The sequence below is a fragment of the Anomaloglossus baeobatrachus genome, chromosome 12, assembly GCF_048569485.1.
Source record: "Anomaloglossus baeobatrachus isolate aAnoBae1 chromosome 12, aAnoBae1.hap1, whole genome shotgun sequence".
Taxonomy (NCBI): Eukaryota; Metazoa; Chordata; class Amphibia; order Anura; family Aromobatidae; genus Anomaloglossus; species Anomaloglossus baeobatrachus.
This window is the reverse complement of record NC_134364.1, coordinates 42,454,563-42,481,181: the sequence shown is the minus strand read 5'-3', so window position 1 is coordinate 42,481,181 and position 26,619 is coordinate 42,454,563. Positions and strand designations below refer to the sequence as shown.

At 49.0% G+C, this 26,619-nt stretch overlaps 1 protein-coding gene across 1 annotated transcript in view; it reads left to right on the top strand.

The window, feature by feature from the left end:
- Positions 1-6,140: 6,140 nt before the first annotated feature.
- The window catches only part of PTGR2 (prostaglandin reductase 2), a 51,315-nt gene continuing 30,836 nt past the window's right edge, over positions 6,141-26,619 (top strand). The window contains exons 1-2 of the mRNA XM_075331164.1: positions 6,141-6,215; positions 25,591-25,659. Of these exons, the coding sequence (XP_075187279.1) occupies positions 25,623-25,659 (37 nt within the window). The 5' untranslated portion in view covers positions 6,141-6,215; positions 25,591-25,622. The remainder of the gene's footprint in view (positions 6,216-25,590; positions 25,660-26,619) is intronic.

Below are 26,619 nucleotides of genomic sequence, written 5' to 3'. Positions count from 1 at the left end.
AAGCATGTTAGTGCCTGCTCATCACTTGTTACGAGTACCGAGCACCCGAGCATGGTAGTGCCCGCTCATCACTAGTTACAAGTACCGAGAATGGTAGTGCCCGCTCATCACTAGTTACACGTACCGAGAATGGTAGTGCTCGCTCATCACTAGTTATAAGTACCAAGAATGGTAGTGCCTGGTCATCACTAGTTACGAGTACTGAGCACCTCAACATGGTAGTGCCCGCTCATCACTAGTTACGAGTACTGAGCACCCAAGCATGGTAGTGCCCGCTCATCACTAGTTACGAGTACTGAGCACCTGAGCATGGTAGTGCCCGCTCATCACTAGATACGAGTATAGAGCACCCAAGCATGGTAGTGCCCGCTCATCACTAGTTATGAGTATCGAGCACCCGTGCATGGTAGTGCCCGCTCATCACTAGATACGAGTACTGAGCACCCGAGCATGGTAGTGCCCGCTCATCACTAGTTACGAGTACAGAGCACCCGAGCATGGTAGTGCCCGCTCATCACTAGATACGAGTACTGAGCACCCGAGCATGGTAGTGCCCGCTCATCACTAGATACGAGTACTGAGCACCTGAGCATGGTAGTGCCCGCTCATCACTAGCTATGAGTATCGAGCACCCGTGCATGGTAGTGCCCGCTCATCACTAGTTATCACCTATCCATAGTAGAAGGTAATAATGTCTAGATTGGTGGGGTCTGACAGCTGGGACAACCACCAATCTGTAAAATGGGACACTTTTAGTCCTCCTATGCTACAATGGGAGAAAACCAAGGATAGAGCCAGAGCCATAGAGAATGACTGGAGCGGTGGGTGGTCATGTGCACCCCTCCATTCTAACGGTGGTAGTAGTGCCCCATTCTGGAGATCAGTAGGGGGGAACTGCACCAATCTAGATGCCATTGCCTATCTATTGGATATGTGACAGTCTTCTTATCAAAATACCCTTTTAAAGTTACATTCATAACAGACAGTAGCTGGAAAATTTGGCAAAAATTGGACGTAACAGGCTCCATGTGCAGCTCCGTGTACCTGGAAAATCCACTAAAAAAAAAAAAAATCCTCCTATGATTATACAGAGTTTATTGCCTTTGATTTTTTTACTCTAAAAATTCCACATAATTTAAAAAAAATAAAAAAAACAACAAGCTAAATTTTGTGTATGAAAAGTTTTTCCGCTTTTGATTCAGTAGTCAAATGTAGAGGATTTTTTCTTTTTTTTTCAGGCAGAAACGTCTGAAGAATTGACATTTTCTACGTGTGATGCCCACTCACTGTCAATTGTTCAGGCTTCAGGTTTCCAAACAAGCCAAGCAGTTAAAATAAGTGATACTGCCATTCTTCAGGCGTCTTCCGCTCTGACGTAGCTTCATACTTTACAATACAAGTCAATGGGAAGACTACAGGAATACCTGGGTGCTTCATGAGTGTGTTGTGTTTTTGCAGAAAAAAATAAATAAAATTATATGTATATAATGTTATTTTTTTTATTTATTTCTTTTAATGGATGAAAAAAATGGTTCAATTTTTATTTTAATGGATCAATTTTTATTTAATTGCACAATGGTTAATTTTTATTTTATTTTTTTACATAAAATGCCCTAGAACTATTATATATATATATATATATATATATATATATATATATATATATATATATATAATTGCCTTATTCTGTCTGTCTGTCTGTCTGTCTGTCTGTCTGTCTGTCTGTCTGTCTGTCTGTCTGTCTGTCTGTCTGTCTGTCTGTCTGTCTGTCTGTCTGTCTGTCTGTCTCTGTCTGTCTGTCTTGCTCCAAAATTGTGTCCTTACGGTGACACAAAGCTGATTAGCCGCTGGGCTCGCCTCGGCTCCTCCCCCCCCGCACGGATTGGCCGCTCGCCATGCCTTGGCTCCTCCCCCCCACGGATTGGTCGCTCGCCTCGGCCTGGCCCCGCCCTCCGCATGAATTGGCCGCTCGCCCCGGCCCTCCGCACGCATCGCCAGACATAACCTTGCGCTGCTGGGATCGTGACGGAGCCGGTGTACGCTGGTAACCATTATACACATCGGGTAACTAAGGTCCCTTAGTTACCCGATGTGTATCATAGTTACCAGTGTACACCGGCTCCGTCACGATCCCAGCAGCGCCAAACATAACCTTGCGATGCTGGGATCGTGACGGAGCCGGTGAACGCTGGTAACCATTATACACATCGGGTAACGAAGGTCCCTTAGTTACCCGATGTGTATCATAGTTACCAGCGTACACCGGCTCCCGGTACACATGTGCAGGGAGCCGGCATTATACTCCTCTCCACCCAGGACTACTCCTCCTATTATAGTCCTCCTATTATACTCCTCTGAGTATAATAGGAGAACTATTATAGCATGAGGGATGGAGCACGATGGGTTGCGCAGCATGGGGGATGGAGCACGATGGGGGGTGCGCAGCATGGGGGATGGAGCACGATGGGGGTGCGCAGCATGGGGGATGGAGCACGATGGGGGGTGCGCAGCATGGGGGATGGAGCACGATGGGGGGTGCGCAGCATGGGGGATGGAGCACGATGGGGGGTGCGCAGCATGGGGGATGGAGCACGATGGGGGGTGCGCAGCATGGGGGATGGAGCACAATGGGGGTGCGCAGCATGGGGGATGGAGCACAATGGGGGGTGCGCAGCATGGGGGATGGAGCACGATGGGGGGTGCGCAGCATGGGGGATGGAGCACGATGGGGGGTGCGCAGCATGGGGGATGGAGCACGATGGGGGGTGCACAACATGGGGAATGGAGCACGATGGGGGGTGCGCAGCATGGGGGATGTAGCACGATGGGGAGTGCGCAGCATGGGGGATGGAGCACGATGGGGAGTGCGCAGCATGGGGGATGGAGCACGATGGGGGGTGCGCAGCATGGGGGATGGAGCACGATGGGGGGTGCGCAGCATGGGGGATGGAGCACGATGGGGGGTGCGCAGCATGGGGGATGGAGCACGATGGGGGTGCGCAGCATGGGGGATGGAGCACGATGGGGGATGGAGCACGATGGGGGGTGCGCAGCATGGGGGATGGAGCACGATGGGGGTGCGCAGCATGGGGGATGGAGCACAATGGGGGGTGCGCAGCATGGGGGATGGAGCCCGATGTGTATCATAGTTACCAGTGTACACCGGCTCCGTCACGATCCCAGCAGCGCCAGACATAACCTTGCGATGCTGGGATCGTGACGGAGCCGGTGAACGCTGGTAACCATTATACACATCGGGTAACTAAGGTCCCTTAGTTACCCGATGTGTATCATAGTTACCAGCGTACACCGGCTCCCGGTACACATGTGCAGGGAGCCGGCATTATACTCCTCTCCCCCCAGGACTACTCCTCCTATTATAGTCCTCCTATTATACTCCTCTCTGAGTATAATAGGAGAACTATTATAGCATGAGGGATGGAGCACGATGGGTTGCGCAGCATGGGGGATGGAGCACAATGGGGGGTGCGCAGCATGGGGGATGGAGCACGATGGGGGGTGCGCAACATGGGGAATGGAGCACGATGGGGGGTGCGCAACATGGGGGATGTAGCACGATGGGGAGTGCGCAGCATGGGGGATGGAGCACGATGGGGGGTGCGCAGCATGGGGGATGGAGCACGATGGGGGGTGCGCAGCATGGGGGATGGAGCACGATGGGGGTGCGCAGCATGGGGGATGGAGCACGATGGGGGTGCGCAGCATGGGGGATGGAGCACAATGGGGGGTGCGCAGCATGGGGGATGGAGCACGATGGGGGGTGCGCAGCATGGGGGATGGAGCACGATGGGGGGTGCGCAGCATGGGGGATGGAGCACGATGGGGGGTGCGCAGCATGGGGGATGGAGCACGATGGGGGGTGCGCAACATGGGGAATGGAGCACGATGGGGGGTGCGCAGCATGGGGGATGGAGCACGATGGGGAGTGCGCAGCATGGGGGATGGAGCACGATGGGGAGTGCGCAGCATGGGGGATGGAGCACGATGGGGGGTGCGCAGCATGGGGGATGGAGCACGATGGGGGGTGCGCAGCATGGGGGATGGAGCACGATGGGGGGTGCGCAGCATGGGGGATGGAGCACGATGGGGGGTGCGCAGCATGGGGGATGGAGCACGATGGGGGGTGCGCAGCATGGGGGATGGAGCACGATGGGGGTGCGCAGCATGGGGGATGGAGCACAATGGGGGGTGCGCAGCATGGGGGATGTAGCCCGATGTGTATCATAGTTACCAGTGTACACCGGCTCCGTCACGATCCCAGCAGCGCCAGACATAACCTTGCGATGCTGGGATCGTGACGGAGCCGGTGAACGCTGGTAACCATTATACACATCGGGTAACTAAGGTCCCTTAGTTACCCGATGTGTATCATAGTTACCAGCGTACACCGGCTCCCGGTACACATGTGCAGGGAGCCGGCATTATACTCCTCTCCCCCCAGGACTACTCCTCCTATTATAGTCCTCCTATTATACTCCTCTCTGAGTATAATAGGAGAACTATTATAGCATGAGGGATGGAGCACGATGGGTTGCGCAGCATGGGGGATGGAGCACAATGGGGGGTGCGCAGCATGGGGGATGGAGCACGATGGGGAGTGCGCAGCATGGGGGATGGAGCACGATGGGGGGTGCGCAGCATGGGGGATGGAGCACGATGGGGGGTGCGCAGCATGGGGGATGGAGCACGATGGGGGGTGCGCAGCATGGGGGATGGAGCACGATGGGGGGTGCGCAGCATGGGGGATGGAGCACGATGGGGGGTGCGCAACATGGGGAATGGAGCACGATGGGGAGTGCGCAGCATGGGGGATGGAGCACGATGGGGAGTGCGCAGCATGGGGGATGGAGCACGATGGGGGGTGCGCAGCATGGGGGATGGAGCACGATGGGGGGGTGCGCAGCATGGGGGATGGAGCACGATGGGGGGGTGCGCAGCATGGGGGATGGAGCACGATGGGGGGTGCGCAGCATGGGGAACGGAGCACGATGGGGAATGCACAGCATGGGGAACGGAGCACGATGGGGAATGCACAGCATAGGGGATGGGGCACGATGGGGGGGTGCACACCTCCTCCCAACACACACACACACACACACACACACACACCACACACACACACTGGGAACCACAAACACCGCCCTACACAGACACACACACACACACAACACCCAACACACAAACACCACGGCATACATAAATATACACACATACCGCACAACACACACATTGCACAAAACATACCTCCCCCCAAAACACACCACACCCACACAAACACACACACAACGCGACAGACACACAGCGCTCCACAAACAACGCAACACACGCAACACACATACAACACCGCTCTCACCCCCCGCCACATCCAGACAACACCCAGAACATGTACAGCCCCTACACAAACACTTGGTAACTACACACAACAACATCTATATATATAAAACAAAAATCATACATGAACTACACAATACGTAAATTCTAGAATACCCGATGCGTAGAATCGGGCCACCTTCTAGTATATATATATATATATATATATATATATATATATATATATATATATATATATATATATATATATATATATATATATATATATATATATATATATATACACACACACACACACACACACACACACACACACACACACACACACCAGCTTTTTCTCATTTCTGCTTAAAAAAAACCCTTTTTTTTGACCTCTGGGACAAAGCGTCGCCAATAAGCAGAATATTAGGGCTCTGCTCAATACATGGAATAAACAGCATGCTATTACATAAATACTACTACCACTGCTACTAATAATAATAATATTAATAAAAATAAAAAAAAATAATAAACAACAGCCATAAAACTGACCAGTCTTACTGCACGCAGCCGCCACTAGAGGGCGCTCACTACATAGAGGCCAGGGGGCGCCCTCTAGTGACGACTTTCATGAAAAGTTGTACATTTACCACTATTAGTCATCATAGATATGACTTGTGCTTTATATTTATACTTCTAGCGGATAAAAATTAGATTATGCTGAAGATAAAATAGAGCTAACCCGACAGGACAGCAGCACGCCGCCATGTTGCTTACTTTAGTTAAACGTGCACGCCTCCAGTGATGGCCGCTTTAAGATGGATGACGCATGCGCAGTACGATTCTCAGGGTTGTCCTTGAATGTTCCATCGCGGGGGTCCCTGGTGAGTGGTCACGTGGTCCGGCTATGATTTCCTCTACTGTATATGTCAGCGCCTCACACTGCTGGCTGCTGTGTGCGGTGACTGCAAAGCTCCGTGCACAGTTATGGAGGGCAGACGTGTGACAGGCAGATGCAATGGGAAATGGCGCTTTTACTATATAAACAACAACTTTTTATATACCGACTCCACAGGCCACGCCCCCAACATGGCATTGACGGTACAAATAGGGATGAGACCCTCTTGGCACACCCCAATATGAGAACAGACCACCCTCAGAAGCCTATAGACCCCAGACCAGAACCCCATTGTTCCTGAAACACAATATTAATATTTCATAAGTTTTTAACCCCTCCTCCCATGGGTGATTTTTCCATTTTTTTTTTTTTAGTCTCCCCTTCTGAGAGCCGTAACCTTTTTATATTTTTCTGTATATTTTGCCATATAAGGGCTTATTTTTGGGGGGACGAGCTGTCCGTTAAATGAAACTGAGTTTTACTATATAGTGTACTGGAAAATGGCTAAAAAAAATTCCAAGTGCGGAAAAATTGCAAAAAAAAGTGCAATTGCATTAATGTTTTTGGGATATTTTAGCCAGTGTTAGTGCACTATATGGTAAAACTGATGTGTCGCTGTGATGCCTGAGGGCGGTGCGAGTTCGTAGACACCAAACATGTATAGGTTTACTTTTATCTAAGGGGTTAAAAAAAAAAAAAAATTGCTTTTTTTGTCGCCATTTCCTGAGACCCGTAGTGTTCTCAATTTTCGGGATCCGGGGCCCTGTGACGGCTTATATTTTGAGTCTTGAGCTGACGTTTTTAATGGTACCAATTTTTGTGCAGATGCTGCATTTTGATCGCCTGTTATTGCATTTCAAAAAATGTTTGCGGCAACCGAAAACCATAATTTTGGCGTCAGGAATTTTTTTTCTCTCCATGCTGTGTGCCGATCAGATTAATTGATTTTATATTTGGATAGATCAGGCATTTCTGAATGCATCGATACCAAATGTGTGTATTTTTTTAATTTTTTTTTTTTAACTTTCATTTTCCCTTGGGCGAATACGTGGGGGGGGGTGATTTGAACTTTTAGGGTTTTTAATTTTTTTCAAAAACTTTTTTTTATGTTTATATATTTTACTAGTCTGCCTAGGGGACTTTACCACCTCACAGTCTGATCACTTGTGCATTTCTTTTGGTCAGAGCTGCACAGCTCTGATCAGCAGAAATACAGCGTTCCTGTTACAGCTGCAACTCTAACAGGAACTAATGTCATCATAGTGACATGAGTCATCACACGACCCGTCGCTACCATGGCAACCATCCGGTCCCCGTGATTGCGTCACAGGGCCTATGATGGCGGCAGGGAACAGTGCGATCCCCACTGTGGACATTTAAATTTCGCTGTCACATATTGGCAGCTCAATCTAAGTACCAAGCAAGCACGGGTGGCTCACGGATCCACCTGTGCCTGAACCCCACATGTCTGCTGTTCGAATTAGCAGACATATGCAGGGATCACCACCGGCTTACCGCAGCAGCCTGCGGTGATTACTGTTAAACGACCAAGGACATACAGTTATGTTCTTGGTCGTAAAGGGGTTAAAGGGAACCTGTCAGCAGAAATTTCGCCCAAAAGCTAAAAGCTTCCCCCTCTGCAGCTCCTGGGCTGCATTCTAGAAAGGTCCCTGTTATTATTGTGCCCCGTGTGAGACCAAAATAAAGGCTTTATAAAGTGGTACCTTTTTGTATTCAGATAGTGTAAATGTGACACGGGGGCGGGCTCTCTGCCGTCCGTTATTCTGCCTCCTGGTCCTGTATGGCGCCCCCATCGCTCCTTTCCATAGCTGATGCACCGCCCACTGCTCCAGCCATCCCCGCACATGCCCAGTGCCAGTCTCACGGGACTGAGCAGTGTGACCGCTGGTGACGTGTGCGCAGGCAAGTGATTATGGGCGGGGCTGTGATTGTTATCAGCAAGTACCCGCCCATAATCTCATGAGCGCGCAAACCTCACCAGCAGTCACACTGCTCAGGGTAGTGCTAGACTGTATGGGCTGCTTCCAGGGATGACGTCCCTTTTGTCACGTGATAGTATTTTGAACACGCCCCTATCACGTGACAAAAGGGACGTCATCCCTGGAAGCAGCCCATACAGTCTAGCACTACCCTGAGCAGTGTGACCGCTGGTGAGGTTTGCGCGCTCACGAGATTATGGGTGGGTACTTGCTGATAACAATCACAGCCCCACTCATAATCACTTGCCTGCGCACACGTCACCAGCGGTCACACTGCACAGTCCCGTGAGACTGGCACTGGGCATGCGCGGGGATGGCTGGAGCAGTGGGCGGTGCATCAGCTATGGAAAGGAACGATGGGGGCGGCATACAGGACCAGGAGGCAGAATAACGGACGGCAGAGAGCCCGCCCCCGTGTCACATTTACACTATCTGAATACAAAAAGGTAGCACTTTATAAACTCTTTATTTCTTCGGCGCTCCATTGGGAGACCCAGACGATTGGGTGTATAGCACTGCCTCCGGAGGCCACACAAAGCAATTACACTAAAAAGTGTAAGGCCCCTCCCCTTCTGGCTATACACCCCCAGTGGGATCACTGGCTCACCAGTTTTCTGCTTTGTGCGAAGGAGGTCAGACATCCACGCATAGCTCCACTGTTTAGTCAGCAGTAGCTGCTGACTATATCGGATGGAAGAAAAGAGGGCCCATATGGGACCCCCAGCATGCTCCCTTCTTACCCCACTTGTGGTTTGTAAGGTTGAGGTACCTATTGCTGGTACGGAGGCTGGAGCCCACATGCTGTTTTCCTTCCCCATCCCCCTGAGGGGCTCTGAGGAAGTGGGATCTTACCGGCCACCAAGCCCTGAGGCCGGGCTCCATCCACAGACCCATAGAACCTGCTGGATGTGGAGCGGGAGTGCCGTTCAGGGACAAGGCCCTGCAACTTTCAGGTACTCTGTGTCCCCGTATGACAGGCCACGCACATCCCAGACTTGCTGGGTGTGCTAGTGCGCCGGGGACTGTAGCGCTGTGCGCTGGGCTTATAGTCCCCGCAGATTACTGGGGGACTTTATGTGTGTGGATCGCCGCGCCGACCGCCCCTGGAGCGGCGGCGCAGCTGCGACTTGTAGTGCGCCGGGGACGCGCCGACCGCGCTTTTACGGCGGCGGCGCTTCTAACTTTAGTTCCCGGTTTGTTCTGCGGCCTAGCTCCGCTTCGTTAACGCCCCCCACCCTGTCAATCAGGGTAGGGGAGAGACGTTGTTCAATCGGCAGCGCCGAGGGCTGGAGCACGATTTACATGCTCCAGCCCTCTCACTGAGCACAGTAGGACACAGGCTTCGCGCTTTTTCTCTGTGCACGCCCTAGGCCCGCCCCCAGGCTTGCAGCTCCCCAGGACGCCGGCAGCCATTATACACATGCAGTCTGGCTGGAGAACGGACGCAGGCTCTGGGGGACCCAGGCTAGGGATTTCTGGCGACCACACACCCGCGCTAAGCGGGCGGTAAGCAGCACATACGTGCGGCCCCACTAGTGCCACAGTGTTATATTTGTGTACTGTTTTTCGCTGTACCAGATATATTTATATATATATATACTGCACTGTTTGGTCGCTTCTTGGCTGTATACCCTATATTACTCTGGGGAGACAACAACATGTCATCCACAAAACGCAAGGGTGCCAAGGCAAGGGCTGCTTACACTGCTTGTACAGCATGTGGGGCTAATCAACCAGCAGGCTCCAACGACTCTCATTGTGTGCAATGTTCAGTCCCAGTGGCACTTCGTCAGCCAGAGCCTATGGTGGTGGTAGCCCAGGCAGAGTCGCCTGCGAACCCTGCCCCGGTGACGGGGTCAGAATTTGCAGTTTTTGCTGATAAAATGTCTGTGACTATGGCAAAAATCCTGGAAACCTTGCAGTCCAGGCCAGTTGCTCAGACCATGGACACTGCGGTGTCTATGTTCCCCGGTCCCCCTCAGTTGGATCTAATCCGTAATTCAAGGGGGTCCCAGGCATCACAGGCTGAGGGCTCTGACTCCGATGACAGTCCCAGTCCGCCTAAGCGAGCTCGCTGGGAGAGACCCTCCACGTCATCACGCGGATCAGGGTCTCAGCGAGAAGGGTCTCTATATGATGACTCAGAGGTGGGTGATCAGGAGTCTTGTCCTGACGCCGCACTCAATTTGGATACGCCAGATGGTGACGCCATGGTAAATGACCTTATAGCGGCCATCAATAGGCTGTTGGATATTTCTCCCCCAGCCCCTTCTGCAGAGGAGGCAGCTGCACAGCAGGAGAAATTCCATTTCCTGTATCCCAAGCGTAAATTGAGTACTTTTCTGGACCACTCTGACTTCAGAGAATCCATCCAGAAACACAATACTTATCCGGACAAGCGTTTTTCTAAACGCCTTAAGGATACTCGTTATCCTTTTCCCTCTGACGTGGTCAAACGCTGGACCCAGTGTCCAAAAGTGGACCCTCCAATATCCAGGCTTGCAGCTAGATCCATAGTTGCAGTGGAGGATGGGGCTTCTCTTAAAGATGCCAATGACAGACAGATGGACCTTTGGTTGAAATCTGTCTATGAAGCTATCGGCGCGTCGTTTGCTCCAGCATTCGCGGCCGTGTGGGAGCTCCAAGCTATTTCAGCTGGTCTGGCACAGGTGGACTCTCTCATACGTCCAGCAGTGCCGCAAGTGGCGTCCCTAACTACACAAATGTCTGCGTTTGCGACCTACGCTATCAATGCGGTACTGGACTCTACGAGCCGTACCTCAATGGCATCCGCCAACTCTGTAGTTTTGCGCAGAGCCTTGTGGTTAAAAGAATGGAAAGCAGATTCTGCTTCTAAAAAATGTTTAACCAGCTTGCCATTATCTGGAGACAGACTGTTTGGTGAGCAATTAGCGGAAATCATTAAACAGTCCAAAGGTAAGGACTCCTCCTTACCCCAGCCCAGATCAAGCAAACCTCCACAGAGGAAGTTGCAGTCAAAGTTTCGGTCCTTTCGAGGCTCGGGCAAGCCCCAATTCTCCTCGTCCAAAGGGACTCAGAAAGAGCAAAGGAGCTCTGATTCCTGGCGGGCTCACTCACGCCCCAAGAAAGCAACCGGAGGTACCGCTTCCAAGGCGGCTGCCTCATGACTTTCGGCCGCCTCCCTCCGCATCCTCGGTCGGTGGCAGGCTCTCCCGCTTTTGCGACATTTGGCTGCCACAGGTCAAAGACCGGTGGGTAACAGACATTTTGTCTCACGGGTACAGGATAGAGTTCAGTTCTCGTCCTCCGCCTCGGTTCTTCAGAACTTCCCCACATCCCGACCGAGCAGATGCCCTTCTGCAGGCGGTGAATTCTCTAAGAGCAGAAGGAGTGGTGGTCCCTGTTCCTCTTCAGGAACGAGGTCAAGGTTTTTACTCCAATCTCTTTGTGGTGCCAAAAAAGGACGGCTCATTCCGTCCTGTTCTGGACCTAAAACTGCTCAACAAGCATGTGAACGCCAGGCGGTTCCGGATGGAATCCCTCCGCTCAGTCATTGCCTCAATGTCTCAAGGAGATTTCCTAGCATCAATAGACATCAAGGATGCTTATCTCCACGTGCCGATTGCTACAGAGCACCGACGCTTTCTACGCTTCGTGATAGGAGACGACCATCTTCAGTTCGTAGCTCTGCCATTTGGTCTGGCGACAGCCCCACGGGTGTTCACCAAGATCATGGCGGCAGTGGTAGCAGTCTTGCACTCTCAGGGACACTCTGTGATCCCTTACTTGGACGATCTACTGGTCAAGGCACCCTCTCAAGAGGCATGCCAACTCAGCTTGACTGTTGCACTGGAGACTCTCCAGACGTTCGGGTGGATCATCAACTTCTCAAAGTCAAATCTGTCACCGACCCAATCACTAACGTATCTTGGCATGGAGTTTCATACTCTCTCAGCGATAGTGAAGCTTCCGCTGGACAAGCAGCGGTCTCTACAGACTGGGGTGCAGGCTCTCCTTCAAAGTCAGTCGCACTCCTTAAGACGCCTCATGCACTTCCTCGGGAAGATGGTGGCGGCAATGGAGGCGGTTCCGTTTGCGCAGTTTCATCTGCGCCCACTTCAATGGGACATTCTCCGCCAATGGGACGGGAAGTCAACATCCCTGGACAGGAAAGTCTCCCTTTCCCAGACGGCCAAGGACTCTCTGCAGTGGTGGCTTCTTCCCACCTCATTATCACAGGGAAGATCCTTCCTACCACCGTCTTGGGCGGTGGTCACGACAGACGCGAGTCTGTCAGGGTGGGGAGCAGTTTTTCTCCACCACAGGGCTCAGGGTACGTGGACTCAGCAGGAGTCCACCCTTCAGATCAATGTTCTGGAAATCAGAGCAGTGTATCTTGCCCTACTAGCCTTCCAGCAGTGGCTGGAAGGGAGGCAGATCCGAATTCAGTCGGACAACTCCACAGCGGTGGCATACATCAACCACCAAGGGGGGACACGCAGTCGGCAAGCCTTCCAGGAAGTCCGGCGGATTCTGATGTGGGTGGAAGCCACGGCCTCCACCATATCCGCAGTTCACATCCCCGGCGTAGAAAACTGGGAAGCAGACTTCCTCAGTCGCCAGGGCATGGACGCAGGGGAATGGTCCCTTCACCCAGACGTGTTTCAGGAAATCTGTCGCCGATGGGGAAGGCCGGACGTCGACCTAATGGCGTCCCGGCACAACAACAAGGTCCCAACCTTCATGGCACGGTCTCGCGATCAAAGAGCGCTGGCGGCAGACGCCCTAGTGCAAGATTGGTCGCAGTTCCGGCTCCCTTATGTGTTTCCACCTCTGGCACTCTTGCCCAGAGTGCTACGCAAGATCAGATCCGATTGCAGCCGCGTCATACTCGTCGCCCCAGACTGGCCGAGGAGGGCGTGGTATCCGGATCTGTGGCAGCTCACGGTCGACCAACCGTGGGCACTACCAGACCGACCAGACTTACTGTCCCAAGGGCCGTTTTTCCATCGGAATTCTGCGGCCCTGAACCTGACTGTGTGGCCATTGAGTCCTGGATCCTAGCGTCTTCAGGATTATCCCAAGGGGTCGTTGCCACCATGAGACAGGCTAGGAAGCCCACGTCCGCTAAGATCTACCACAGAACGTGGAGGATATTCTTATCCTGGTGCTCTGCTCAGGGAGTGTCTCCCTGGCCATTTGCATTGCCTACCTTTCTTTCTTTCCTGCAATCTGGGTTAGAAAAAGGTTTGTCGCTCGGCTCCCTTAAAGGTCAGGTCTCGGCGCTATCCGTCTTTTTTCAGAGGCGTTTGGCACGCCTTCCTAAGGTGCGCACGTTCCTACAGGGGGTTTGCCATATCGTACCCCCGTACAAGCGGCCGTTAGATCCATGGGATCTGAACAGGGTACTAGTTGCCCTCCAGAAGCCGCCCTTCGAGCCTCTCAGGGAGGTTTCGCTTTCTAGACTATCACAGAAAGTGGCTTTTCTGGTAGCGATCACATCTCTTCGGAGAGTGTCTGAGCTGGCAGCGCTGTCATCCAAGGCTCCCTTCCTGGTCTTCCACCAGGACAAGGTAGTGCTGCGCCCCATTCAGGAGTTTCTCCCGAAGGTGGTATCCTCTTTTCATCTTAATCAGGATATCTCTTTGCCTTCGTTTTGTCCTCATGCAGTTCATCAGTATGAGAAGAATTTACATTTGTTAGATCTGGTGAGAGCACTCAGAATCTACATTTCCCGCACGGCGCCCTTGCGCCGTTCAGATGCACTCTTCGTCCTTGTCGCGGGTAAGCGCAAAGGGTCGCAGGCTTCTAAGGCCACCCTGGCTCGATGGATCAAAGAACCAATTCTTGAAGCCTACCGTTCTGCTGGGCTTACGGTTCCATCAGGGCTGAAGGCCCATTCTACCAGAGCCGTGGGTGCGTCCTGGGCATTGCGACACCAGGCTACGGCTCAACAAGTGTGCCAGGCAGCTACCTGGTCGAGTCTGCACACTTTCACCAAACATTATCAGGTGCATACCTATGCTTCGGCGGACGCCAGCCTAGGTAGAAGAGTCCTGCAGGCGGCAGTTGCCTCCCTATAGGGGAGGGCTGTCTTGCAGCTCTAACATGAGGTATTCTTTACCCACCCAGGGACAGCTTTTGGACGTCCCAATCGTCTGGGTCTCCCAATGGAGCGCCGAAGAAGAAGGGAATTTTGTTACTTACCGTAAATTCCTTTTCTTCTAGCTCCTATTGGGAGACCCAGCACCCGCCCTGTTGTCCTTCGGGATTTTTGGTTTGTTTGCGGGTACACATGTTGTTCATGTTGAACGGTTTTCAGTTCTCCGATGTTACTCGGAGTGAATTTGTTTAAACCAGTTATTGGCTTTCCTCCTTCTTGCTTTTGCACTAAAACTGGTGAGCCAGTGATCCCACTGGGGGTGTATAGCCAGAAGGGGAGGGGCCTTACACTTTTTAGTGTAATTGCTTTGTGTGGCCTCCGGAGGCAGTGCTATACACCCAATCGTCTGGGTCTCCCAATAGGAGCTAGAAGAAAAGGAATTTACGGTAAGTAACAAAATTCCCTTCTTTGGTCTCACATGGGGTACAATAATAACAGGGACCTTTCTAGAATGCAGCCCAGGAGCTGCAGAGGGGGAAGCTTTTAGGTTTTGCGCGAAATTTCTGCTGACAGGTTCCCTTTAAAGAGAACCAACCAGCATGATTTTCATATATAAAGTAAAGCCAGTGCTCTAATGGGGCTAGGATGCTGATGGTGTAGTAGCTGGTGCCTGCGCATAACGCTATCTCCTGCACCATCTTTGTGAACACTCTGGAGACCATGTCAGAAAGCAAAACTGATATCGAAGTGGCTCGGTGAACAATTTTGGGTCCATGGCCAGGAAATTCCATAATTTTGGAGCTTGTTTGTCTGCATGCAGTGTCTGGGCTCTGTATTGCAGTATTCTTTTTGCGGATCATTATTTACTGTGTGTTCTTGTACATGATACGTGGCGCCTGTTTCCATCTGTACTTGTGCACACGATTGCTATTCCGTGGCCGTGTCACCTCTTGGCCAAATCCCAGTAACACCCCAAGACCAACTATTTCTTAACCCGATTCCTTCTGCTATGAGCATATATATATATATATATATATATATATATATATATATATATATATATATATATATATATATAAATAATCGCTCAATGAAGATGCAACAAAAACATGACATAAGTGTGATTTTATTACAGTTAATGGATGCCAGTGTATGTGTGTATATATATATATATATATATATATATATATATATATATATATATATATATATATATATATATATATATATATATATATATAATATATATATATGCGGCAGCTATAGGCATAGAAGTGGTGTCTAGGTATAGTAAAGTAGCCATGCACTACACCATGAAAGCACCTATAGCGCCACCTGGTGGAAAACAATGGAGTTAGCATTTTTATCTCGAAAACGAAGCGAGATAGAGAAAAAAAGTGAATTACAAAGTTGCAGGACATCATCAATTCAATACGAATCGACACCTTGCATACAGAAATGCTGTGATTAGAACGTGTAACACTCACAAGGCTGCGGACGTGAAGCGATACCTCATGGAGACCTTCCTACAAGTCATTGGGTATGGTGGCTGTGTGGAGTGGCCTCCACGCTCACCTGCCCTGACCCCATTGGACTTCTTTCTGTGAGGTCACATCAAAGCAGGTGTATGCGACCCCTCCACCAACATTGCAGGACCTACGACGACGTATCACAGATGCTTGTGCAAACGTGTCACCTACCATATTGCACAGCGTGCAGCAAGATACAGTATGCTGTGCAGAATCCAGACGTGCATTGCAGCTGACGGGGGCCACTTTGAGCATCAAAGTTAAATGAGCGCCATATGCGTGACCAGCATTTAATGTTTTTGGGGGGGTCATGGGTTTGATATCATAGCATTTCAGTATGCAAGGTGTCAATTCGTATTGAATTGATGATGCCCTACAATTTTTTTTTTATTCACTTTTTTTTCTCTATCTCGTTTCGTTTTCGAGAAAAAAATGCTAACTGTTGTTTTCCACCAGGTGGCGCTATAGGTGGTTTGATAACGTAGTGCATGGCTCCTTTACTATACCTAGACACCACTTCTATTCCTATAGCATGCCACCGTTCTCAAGTTAATGGCGGTGGACACACTGTGTGTATATACAGTGCTGGCCAAAAGTATTGGCACCCCTGAAATTCTGTCAGATAATACTCAGTTTCTTCCTGAAAATGATTGCAATCACAAATTCTTTAGTATTATTATCTTCATTTAATTTGTCTTCAATGAAAAAAAAAAAAAACTATGTCAAAAAGCCAAATTTGACATAATTCCACACCAAACATAAAAAAGGGGGTGGTCAAAAGTATTGGCACTGTTTGAGAAATCTTCTGATGCTTCTCTAATTTGTGTAATTAACAGCCCCTGTAACTTACCTGTGGCACCTAACAGGTGTTGGCAATAACTAAATCACACTTGAAGCAGGTGACATGGATTAAAGTTGACTCAACCTCTGTCCTGTGTCCTTGTGTGCACCACATTGAGCATGGAGAAAAGAAAGAAGACCAAAGAACTGTCTGAGGACGTGAGAATCCAAATTGTGAGGAAGCATGAGCAATCTCAAGGCAACAAGTCCATCTCCAAAGACCTGAAAGTTCCTGTGTCTACGGTGCGCAGTGTCATCAAGAAGTTTAAAGCCCATGGCACTGTGGCTAACCTCCCTAGATGTGGAAGGAAAAGAAAAATTGACGAGAGATTTCAACACAAGATTGTGCGGATGGTGGATAAAGAACCTCGACTAACATCCAAACAAGTTCAAGCTGCCCTGCAGTCCGAGGGTACAACACTGTCAACCCGTACTATCCGTCGGCGTCTGAATGAAAAGGGACTGTATGGTAGGATACCCAGGAAGACCCCACTTCTTACCCCGAGACATAAAAAAGCCAGGCTGGAGTTTGCCAAAACTTACCTGAGAAAGCCTAAAACGTTTTGGAAGAATGTTCTCTGGTCAGATGAGACAAAAGTAGAGCTTTTTGGGAAAAGCCATCAACATAGAGTTTACAGGAAAAAAAAAGGCATTCAAAGAAAAGAACACGGTTCCTACAGTCAAACATGGCGGAAGTTCCCTGATATTTTGGGGTTGCTTTGCTGCCTCTGGCACTGGACTGCTTGACCGTGTGCATGGCATTATGAAGTCTGAAGACTACCAACAAATTTTGCAGCATAATGTAGGGCCCAGTGTGAGAAAGCTGGGTCTCCCTCAGAGGTCATGAGTCTTCCAGCAGGACAATGACCCAAAACACACTTCAAAAAGCACTAGAAAATGGTTTGAGAGAAAGTACTGGAGACTACTAAAGTGGCCAGCAATGAGTCCAGACCTGAACCCCATAGAACACCTGTGGAGAGATCTCAAAATGGCAGCTTGGAGAAGGCACCCTTCAAATCTCAGGGACCTGGAGCAGTTTGCAAAGAAGAATGGTCTAAAATTCCAGCAGAGCATTGCAAGAAACTCATTGATGGTGACCGGAAGCGGTTGTTAGCAGTTATTTTGGCTTAAGGTTGTGCAACCAAGTATTAGGCTAAGGGTGCCAATACTTTTGTCTAGCCCATTTTTGGAGTTTTGTGTAAAATGATCAATGATTTGATTTTTGTTTCATTCTCTTTTGTGTTTTTTCATTGCAAGCAAAATAAATGAAGATAATACCAAAGAATTTGTGATTGCAATCATTTTCAAGAAGAAACTGAGTATTATCTGACAGAATTGCAGGGGTGCCAATACTTTTGGCCAGCACTGTATATATCTCTGTGTCTGTCTGTCTCTCTGTGTCTGTCTCTCTGTGTCTGTCTCTCTGTGTCTGTCTCTCTGTGTCTGTCTCTCTGTGTCTGTCTCTTTGTGTCTGTCTCTTTGTGTCTGTCTCTTTGTGTCTGTCTCTTTGTGTCTGTCTCTTTGTGTCTGTCTCTCTGTGTCTGTGTCTGTCTCTCTTTGCCTGGGCTGTCTCTCTGTGTCTGTCTCTCTTTGCCCGGGCTGTCTCTCTGTGTCTGTCTCTCTTTGCCCGGGCTGTCTCTCTTTGCCCGGGCTGTCTCTCTTTGCCCGGGCTGTCTCTCTTTGCCCGGGCTGTCTCTCTTTGCCCGGGCTGTCTCTCTTTGCCCGGGCTGTCTCTCTGTGTCTGTGTCTGTCTCTCTTTGCCCGGGCTGTCTCTCTGTGTCTGTGTCTGTCTCTCTTTGCCCGGGCTGTCTCTCTGTGTCTGTGTCTGTCTCTCTGTGTCTGTCTCTCTGTGTCTGTGGCTGTCTCTCTTTGCCCGGGCTGTCTCTCTTTGCCCGGGCTGTCTCTCTTTGCCCGGGCTGTCTCTCTGTGTCTGTGTCTGTCTCTCTTTGCCCGGGCTGTCTCTCTGTGTCTGTGTCTGTCTCTCTGTGTCTGTCTCTCTGTGTCTGTCTCTCTGTGTCTGTGGCTGTCTCTCTTTGCCCGGGCTGTCTCTCTTTGCCCGGGCTGTCTCTCTTTGCCCGGGCTGTCTCTCTTTGCCCGGGCTGTCTCTCTTTGCCCGGGCTGTCTCTCTTTGCCCGGGCTGTCTCTCTTTGCCCGGGCTGTCTCTCTTTGCCCGGGCTGTCTCTCTTTGCCCGGGCTGTCTCTCTTTGCCCGGGCTGTCTCTGTCTGTGTCTCTGCCTGTCTGTGTTTCTGTCTCTCTCTATCCGTCTCCCCACTGACATCTTATTACTTCACACATCGGCTTTTATACGAACAGTTTATTTTGTTCCTATAGCAACCACTGACAGTTGCTAGTAATAGCCCGTATCTCCCAGCTCCATTCAGATTAATGGAGGCAGGATTTTGGAGAATAACTGTAGAGAGCGGGGTTACATTTTCCTGTCCAAACATAGTCTATGACGTTCCCTGAGTCACATGGGGCGTCTATGCAAAATTTCGTTATTGTAAATGCGATGGTGCGGATTCCTTTAGCGGACACACACACACACACACATACATACACATACACACACACACACACACACACACACACACACACACACACACACAGCTTTATATATTAGACTAGCTGTAGTACCCGGGCGTTGCCTGGGATAGTAACTATGTCTCTGTCTCTCTCCCAGTCTCTGTCTGTCTGTCTCTTTCCTTGTCTGTCTGTTTCTATCTCTGTCTGTATTTGCATCAGTCTATCTGTCTCAATCTCTGTATCTGTCTCTGTCTCTTTGCCGGGCTGTCTCTTTGCCGGGCTGTCTCTTTGCCGGGCTGTCTCTTTGCCGGGCTGTCTCTTTGCCGGGCTGTCTCTTTGCCCGGCTGTCTCTTTGCCCGGCTGTCTCTTTGCCCGGCTGTCTCTTTGCCCGGCTGTCTCTTTGCCCGGCTGTCTCTTTACAAGGCTGTCTCGCTCTGTCTCTCTTTATCCGGCTCCCCACGGACATCTTATTACCTCACACATAAGCTTCTTACAGTAACAGTTTATTTTGTTCCTATAGCAACCACTGACAGTTGCTATTTATAGCCTGCAGCTCCCAGCTCCATTCAGTTTAATGGCTGCAGGTTTTTTGTAGAGTAACTGGAAAGCACAGAGTTAAATTTTCCCGCCCATATGTCGTTCCCTGAGTCACATGGAGTGTCTGTGCAAAATTTCAAGATTGTGAATGCAACGGTGCGGATTCCTTTAGCGGACACACACACACACACACACACACACACACACTGAGATATAATTATACATTTTTATCTTTTTTTTTAATTATTATTTCCAGAAACGCGGTGGACAGTTTTCGGTGTTGGTGTGCGTAACTTTGCCAATTTTAGATTTTGACTAAAACTGTTATTTAGCTCGCTATGGCTGAGGTCCGCAGTGAACCGAAAGACGTCAGAGGTGATGTGACCTGTATCTGTCTGTGCCGATAGTTATTGTTATATTTTAATCTGAATATATAATAGTTGGAAAAGTTGTTTTATTTATTCTAAACCTTTTTCTTTTATTACATTTTCTGTTCGGTATAGCCAAACCATCACCAGGTTTGCTGGCTAAGGCTCTGTGCGCACTGGGAAATGGAATTTTCTTGAGAAAATTCCGCATGCTCTCAAAGATTACCGCACCCGCGGTAAAAAACCGCGGGAAACCGCACCCGAAAACCGCATGCGGTTTGCCGCGGTTTGCTGCGGTTTTACCGCGGTATTGTTCGCGGTATTGCCGCGGTTTTGCCGCGTGCGGGTTGGGATGTGCTTTATTGCATTCAATGCAATAAAGCACATTGAAGAAAAAAAAAAAAAAATACATTTAATTCTGATAGTAGATAGACAGAAGAATAGATAGAGGGATAGATAGATAGACAGACAGATAGATAGAGGACAGATCGCTGCATTTCCCACGGTCGGCAGTGAGTTCACATTACCGGTCGTGGGAAATGACCGGTAATTACCTCTGCTGTCTGCTGCATTCAGCCTGTGTCTGTGACACATCGCGGCTGGATGGAAGCAGTGCAGGACGTCGGAGCCGAAGCTGTGGATTATGCAGGACCCTGTGGATTACGCCGGAGTTTTGTTGCGGGAGGGGTTAATAAAATGGTGAACGAGGCTTGTTGGTTTTATTTAAAATAAAGGATTTTTCGGTGTCTGTGTTTTTTTCACTTTACTTACGGGTTGATCATGTCAGCTGTCACATAGACGCTGCCATGATCAAGCCTGGGGTTAATGGCGGTGGTCCCCCATCACCATTAACCCCTTGTATTACCTTGCCACCACTGCTACACGGTGGCAAGAAGAGCCGAGGACACTCCGGTATTGCCGCATAATGTATGCGACAGTCCCGGGGCAGCTGCGGCTGATATTCTCGGCTGCCGGAGGGGGAGTGAGGCGGGGGACATTACCCCTGCCCCTCTCCCTCCCCAGCCTGAGAATACCGGGCCGCCGCTGTGTGCTTACCTCGGCTGGACGGTAAATATGCAGCGGAGCCCACGTTCTTTGTTTTCTATATTTCCGTTTTCTTTCTATGTGTGTTCTATGTCTGTGTGTGTGTTTACTCTCTGCACGGCTTCCTCTTCCTGTAATGACATCACTTCCCTGCAAAACCGCAGACAGGCGATGCACATTACCGGAGGTAAACCGCGAAATACCGCAGGGAATAACGCAGCAAAACGCAGTGAACCGCACAGAATTTGCTGCCTGCGTTATTCCCTGCGGGATTTCATGATTAACATTGAGTCAATGGAGTGAAATCCCGCAGCGATGTGCGGAAAAGAAGTGACATGCACTTGTTTTTGCTGCGGGATTCCCGCAGCAAAACATGCAGCTGTCAAATTCCGCCCAGTGCGCACAGGATTTTTTTTCTCCATAGGATTTGCTGGTGATTCACTGCAGAGATGTTATGAACATTTTCTGCAGCGAAACATGCAGCAAATCCGCGAAAAATCCGCGGCAAAATCCGGTAAGTGCGCACATAGCCTAAGACATGGATATCTTTTGCAAAGTGTACATTGTGGAGACACGGGGGTCAGTGGGTGCTCTCGTCCACTAAAACCCGCCGCCTTTAGAAAAACAGCGTGGCTCAGGGCTCATCCCAACTGAACGCCGGCCTTCTTAACCGTGGGCGTAACACTACTCAGACAACACAGGGTGAGGGAACCACAATAATTAGACTTTATTGGATCCCCAAACAATTAACAGCACATAACACATAACCAGCAAAACACACAAATGTAACAGGCAATAGAGTCTCACCCTTCCGCTGGCTCACCAGGGATTTAGAATGTCCATGCCTCAGAGGTTCCAGGGCCGCTTACTCCAATCCAGCAGCACCCCGCTTTTGGCGGGCACCCACCGAGAAAGGAATAGCGCCAGATTTAGGCAGCTGTGTGAGGTCTGCAAAGTCTGTAGCCAGGTGACCGGATTGTCCCAACCTGAGTGTCCTCCTTTAGGTAGTCCTGGTATGATGATACAATCCTGGCAGCCGGAGTCGATATCCCTAGGCTGTGGATATGGTCTCCAACCGGAATCGGAGCCCCTAGATTGAAGCCATAAGATATCCTGATCCTCTAGTCAGCTCCTGAGAGCTTAGACTGGATCCATCAGCATTCATCAACAACCTGGTGGCTTAAAGAAGTCCCTTTTATAGCCACAGCCTTCCACTTAGATACACTGCGTCCTCATCGATTGGTTGGACAAGATCGCCTCTCCCATTGGATGAATCTCAAGCTGCATAGACAATGTTCATCCAAAGGATGTCTACAGAAAGACTGAGGGTATACAGTCACAGACTAGATAATGGCTACTAAGGTAATTTACATTAGATTAGCAATACACAACTCCATTACAATGAATGCTCAGAGGGGCCTGGCAGACACAATGGTTTAGCAAACATGAGTTAACAAAAACTTCAATACTAAACTCCCAAGAGTCTTGTAGAAACAATGAGGGCTTATCCCCCATCTATACACACAGAAGAACAATAGTCTGGCTGAATTTTAAGAAACTTTAACCCATGCTAGGCATTGGGTGTCCATGTCGTCACATACATATACTGGGTAATGCATTTTTTTTCCACTGTTTATTTTTTTTTTCTTCTTCCAAACGCTCTTTTATATAACTTAAAAAGCCTGGCGAGTCAGGGGATTAAGCTCCCTATCACTTAATATTTGTCCCACGGAGGTTTTTCCAAACCTCACTAACTGTCATGGCTGCGTTAGGATCAGTTCAGACTACAGATTCTGACACTCCGCCTGATAACTTTTCTGATGTTTGTGGTCAGTGCAGGGAGACTCGGGTGTTGACCACAAATGGGTAGTTTGAAGGCAGACTAGCAAGAGTTAATTAGTGCTAGTCTCTTTTGGTCACATGTTGTGGCGGAGCCAATCACATCTGCTCCCCTCCTATATATGCTGGCTAGCTCCTTCCATCTATGGCAGCTATAGTTTATCCAAGCTGGCCGGGTGAGGTGATCCAGACTAAATGGTGGTTGTAGAGTGAACCCTTGTTATCTTTTTGTTGCTATCTTCCTGCTCTTGCTTTTCTCCTGAGTTGTTCATTGTTTGTTCCTGTTAATTTGCAGTGTGTTTGAGTTTTGGTTTTCCCCTCTGTATCTTTATCTGTGTTTCATGTCACTTCTCCTTACTTCCCTGGTGGGAGGGGGGAATCAGATTAGTTCTGGTCAGGAGCATAGCCAGGCAGGAGACTCAGGCATCTCCACCATTCGGGGTGACCTAGAGGTTAGGAATCCCTAGCATTGAGGACAGTATAGAATCCCCTGTCCCTTGCTGTCCAACAGTCACATCATGACAATACTTAATTTCCATATTAATTTAAATGCTAATTTATCAGGGGTGCAACAACAGATAGAAGATATAAAAGAGCCAATGTTTTTACATTCTAAAAACTGCATGTCCATATATGTGGTTTGTGGGGGGTTGTGGATCTGATATATTCCCTTTTAAAATGATGTATTGCATATAAACATCTGTGTTTTCTGCCTAACCAGGCAACGTAAGATTTATAGTATGAAATCATAAAGGTGAAATCCTCTGCTGCATTTCTCAATTTTAACCTCCGACAATCAAGGTACTTTGTTTAGAACTGTAACCACCAACATAATTGTGTTTTGGCAACTGAGACACTTACAGCGGTTTATAAACCCAAGAAGCTTAATGTTATAAGTGTGGATCCGTTTAGTGAAGTGAATTCCAGATTGTGTCTATGACTCCATAAATCACAACCATGCCTGACCGCTGCAGCCAATCACTGGCCTCAGCAGTCTTGTGCTATACAGTCCCAGTAACTTACCCAGCCTTTTATTTTCACTGCCGGTGCCCAGAATACGCATTTTTAGCTGACCTCAACTTTGGCCTTTTGGAGGGGGCGAGTGTTCAGAGGACGCTTCTATGACATTGATACTCCCTTATATGCTATTATGGGCAGAAATTAGCTTGATAGGACATCTTCTTCAAAGGGAATCTGTGAACAAGATTAAGATCTCCCCCCCATCGCCCTTAAACTCTAGTGCCGCTATCTGTTGCCTTAATGGAAAGCAATCCATGATAAGTTCAATATGCAAATGGTGGTTAGGTGCTTTGTCCCACCCAGAGCACTTAACCATAGGAGAAAGAGTTGTGTTATTTCCATCCTTGGTGCCTCCCTCTCTGTTGATGGATAGCTCAATGTGTCTATGACATGAGCGCTTGCAGAGATCATTGCTCCTTTTTCTTCTGCGCAAGGTGGGCGTTATAGTATGATATCCACGAGCCGGCTTAACCGCCAGCTCCTGAAGATATTGTGCATGCCTGCTTCTCATTTCGGCCACGTCAGTGCTCCTCAGAAGCAGCGTGGACGCTTTCCGGCTTCATTAGGGTGCACTGAGCATGACCGGAAGTTCAGACGAAAGCTCATGTGCAGATTATCTGAACTTCCGGTCATGCTCAGTGCACCTACTGAAGCCAGGAAGCCTCCACCCTTCTGAGGAGCACTCACGTGGCCGAAATAAGCCGCACGCATGCGCACGATTTCTGGGAGCTGGCAGTGACTCCGGCTCATATAAATCATGTTATCAGGGGCGTGATTACATGGGAAAAAGCTCCGCCTAGTCTGGGGAAACCACGCCCCTGCGATTAGTCACATGGCTAATTAGCATAGAGACAGCGTGGTTTATAAGTCATTTTATTAAACATTCATATTAGTGAATAGCGTTATACAGGGCCAGAGGGAGGGAATTTGGGCATACAGGTAATAATGCTGCTGGGTTGGAGGACAGAGGGGACCTGACAGGTTCCCTTTAAGTGCTCTGGGTGAGACAAAGCACTTAACGCCTCCTTTTAGATATTTCAAAAATCATGGATTCAGGCAACAGATAGCGAATGTAAAATTACCAAAGCACCGACCTACATGTCCAGATGCACGGTATAAGGAGATTGATCTTGCAGGCAGATACCCTTTAATGTGTAGCGATCACAATATATAGATATATTATACGTGATGTGTTGGATCTGACTTATGTCCATATACTGCTAGTCTTTAGAATCCTTTTCTTGTTATTTAACAACCCGAAAGTTCTATAAAATAACAGCAATTGTATTACAGATATAATAAAGGGGTGTGGTTTTTTTTGTTTTTTTTTTTTTTTTCTTTTTTTTTCCCTTTTCCTGGGTTCCTGTTGGAATCTAATCTGATATGAATATTGCTGAACAGTGCACATTATCTGGTTAAATTGAGAAATTTTGACTTCTTTACTATGCAACGTATAATGACTGACCTGTTAGATTTCCTGTTTTATATGCTTTATATCATGTATACACATGGGGACTGAGTTCTGAAAATGAATTGTTAAATCCTAAAGCTTGTCCTCATTTTATGTATGTGCAGGTATAAAGATCCAGTACAAAAGAACTTGAAGCATGAAGGTGCAGAGGATTGTGCTGGCGTCTAGGCCCGGTATGTGATTGACTTCTGCTTTGTTTTATTCAAAAATAAAAACAATCCTAGCTCACCATCGATAGGCGACACAAGAAGGTGACCCGACGCATGAATCCCGGGAGGGATGTAGCACAGGAGAAAGAGGATACATGTAGTCAAGCCGATATGCGGAACGGAGAATATAACTCCACTCTGACTGATGGGGAATGCCACTTGGTGACCAGATAGGAAACTATAATCTAATATATAAAGCTGAATGTGTGTGTGTGTGTGTGTGTGTGTGTGTATGTCCGGGATTGGCATCCGCACCGTCGCAGCTACAGCCACAAAATTTTGTGCACTTACACGTCTGGACCCCGAGAGCGTCATAGGCTATGTTTTGAAAGGAAATTTTAACCCCGCGCTTTATAGTTGTTCACCAAAAAACCTGCCTCCATTAAAGCGAATGGAGCTGGGAGCCACAGTGCAGCCAGAACGTCAGAAGATTGCGCAGCCACACCCTTATATGGAATGTTGGCGTGTCACAATACAGACAGGGAAAGAGACAGACACAGACAGGGAAAGAGGCAGACACAGACAGGGTAAGAAACAGACATAGACAGGGTAAGAGACAGACACAGAGACAGACACAGACAAAGAGACAGACTGACAGGGAAAGAGAGAGACAGGTTAAGAGACAGACACAGACACAGAGACAGGGAAACAGACAGACAGGGAAAGAGAAGGAAAGACACAGACAGGGTAAGAGACAGACACAGACAGGGAAAGAGACAGACAGGGAAAGAGACAGAGATAGACAGACAGGGAAAGAGATTGAGACAGACGGAGAAAGAGACAGACAGGGAAAGAGACAGACAGACAAAGAGAGAGAGAGACAGAGAGATATATATACAGAGGGGGTTGCTGCTGCCGTGATCCCAGTTTTCCATGCCTATATAGTAGTTGTGACTTTCACAACTTCATTTGGTGAGTATTACT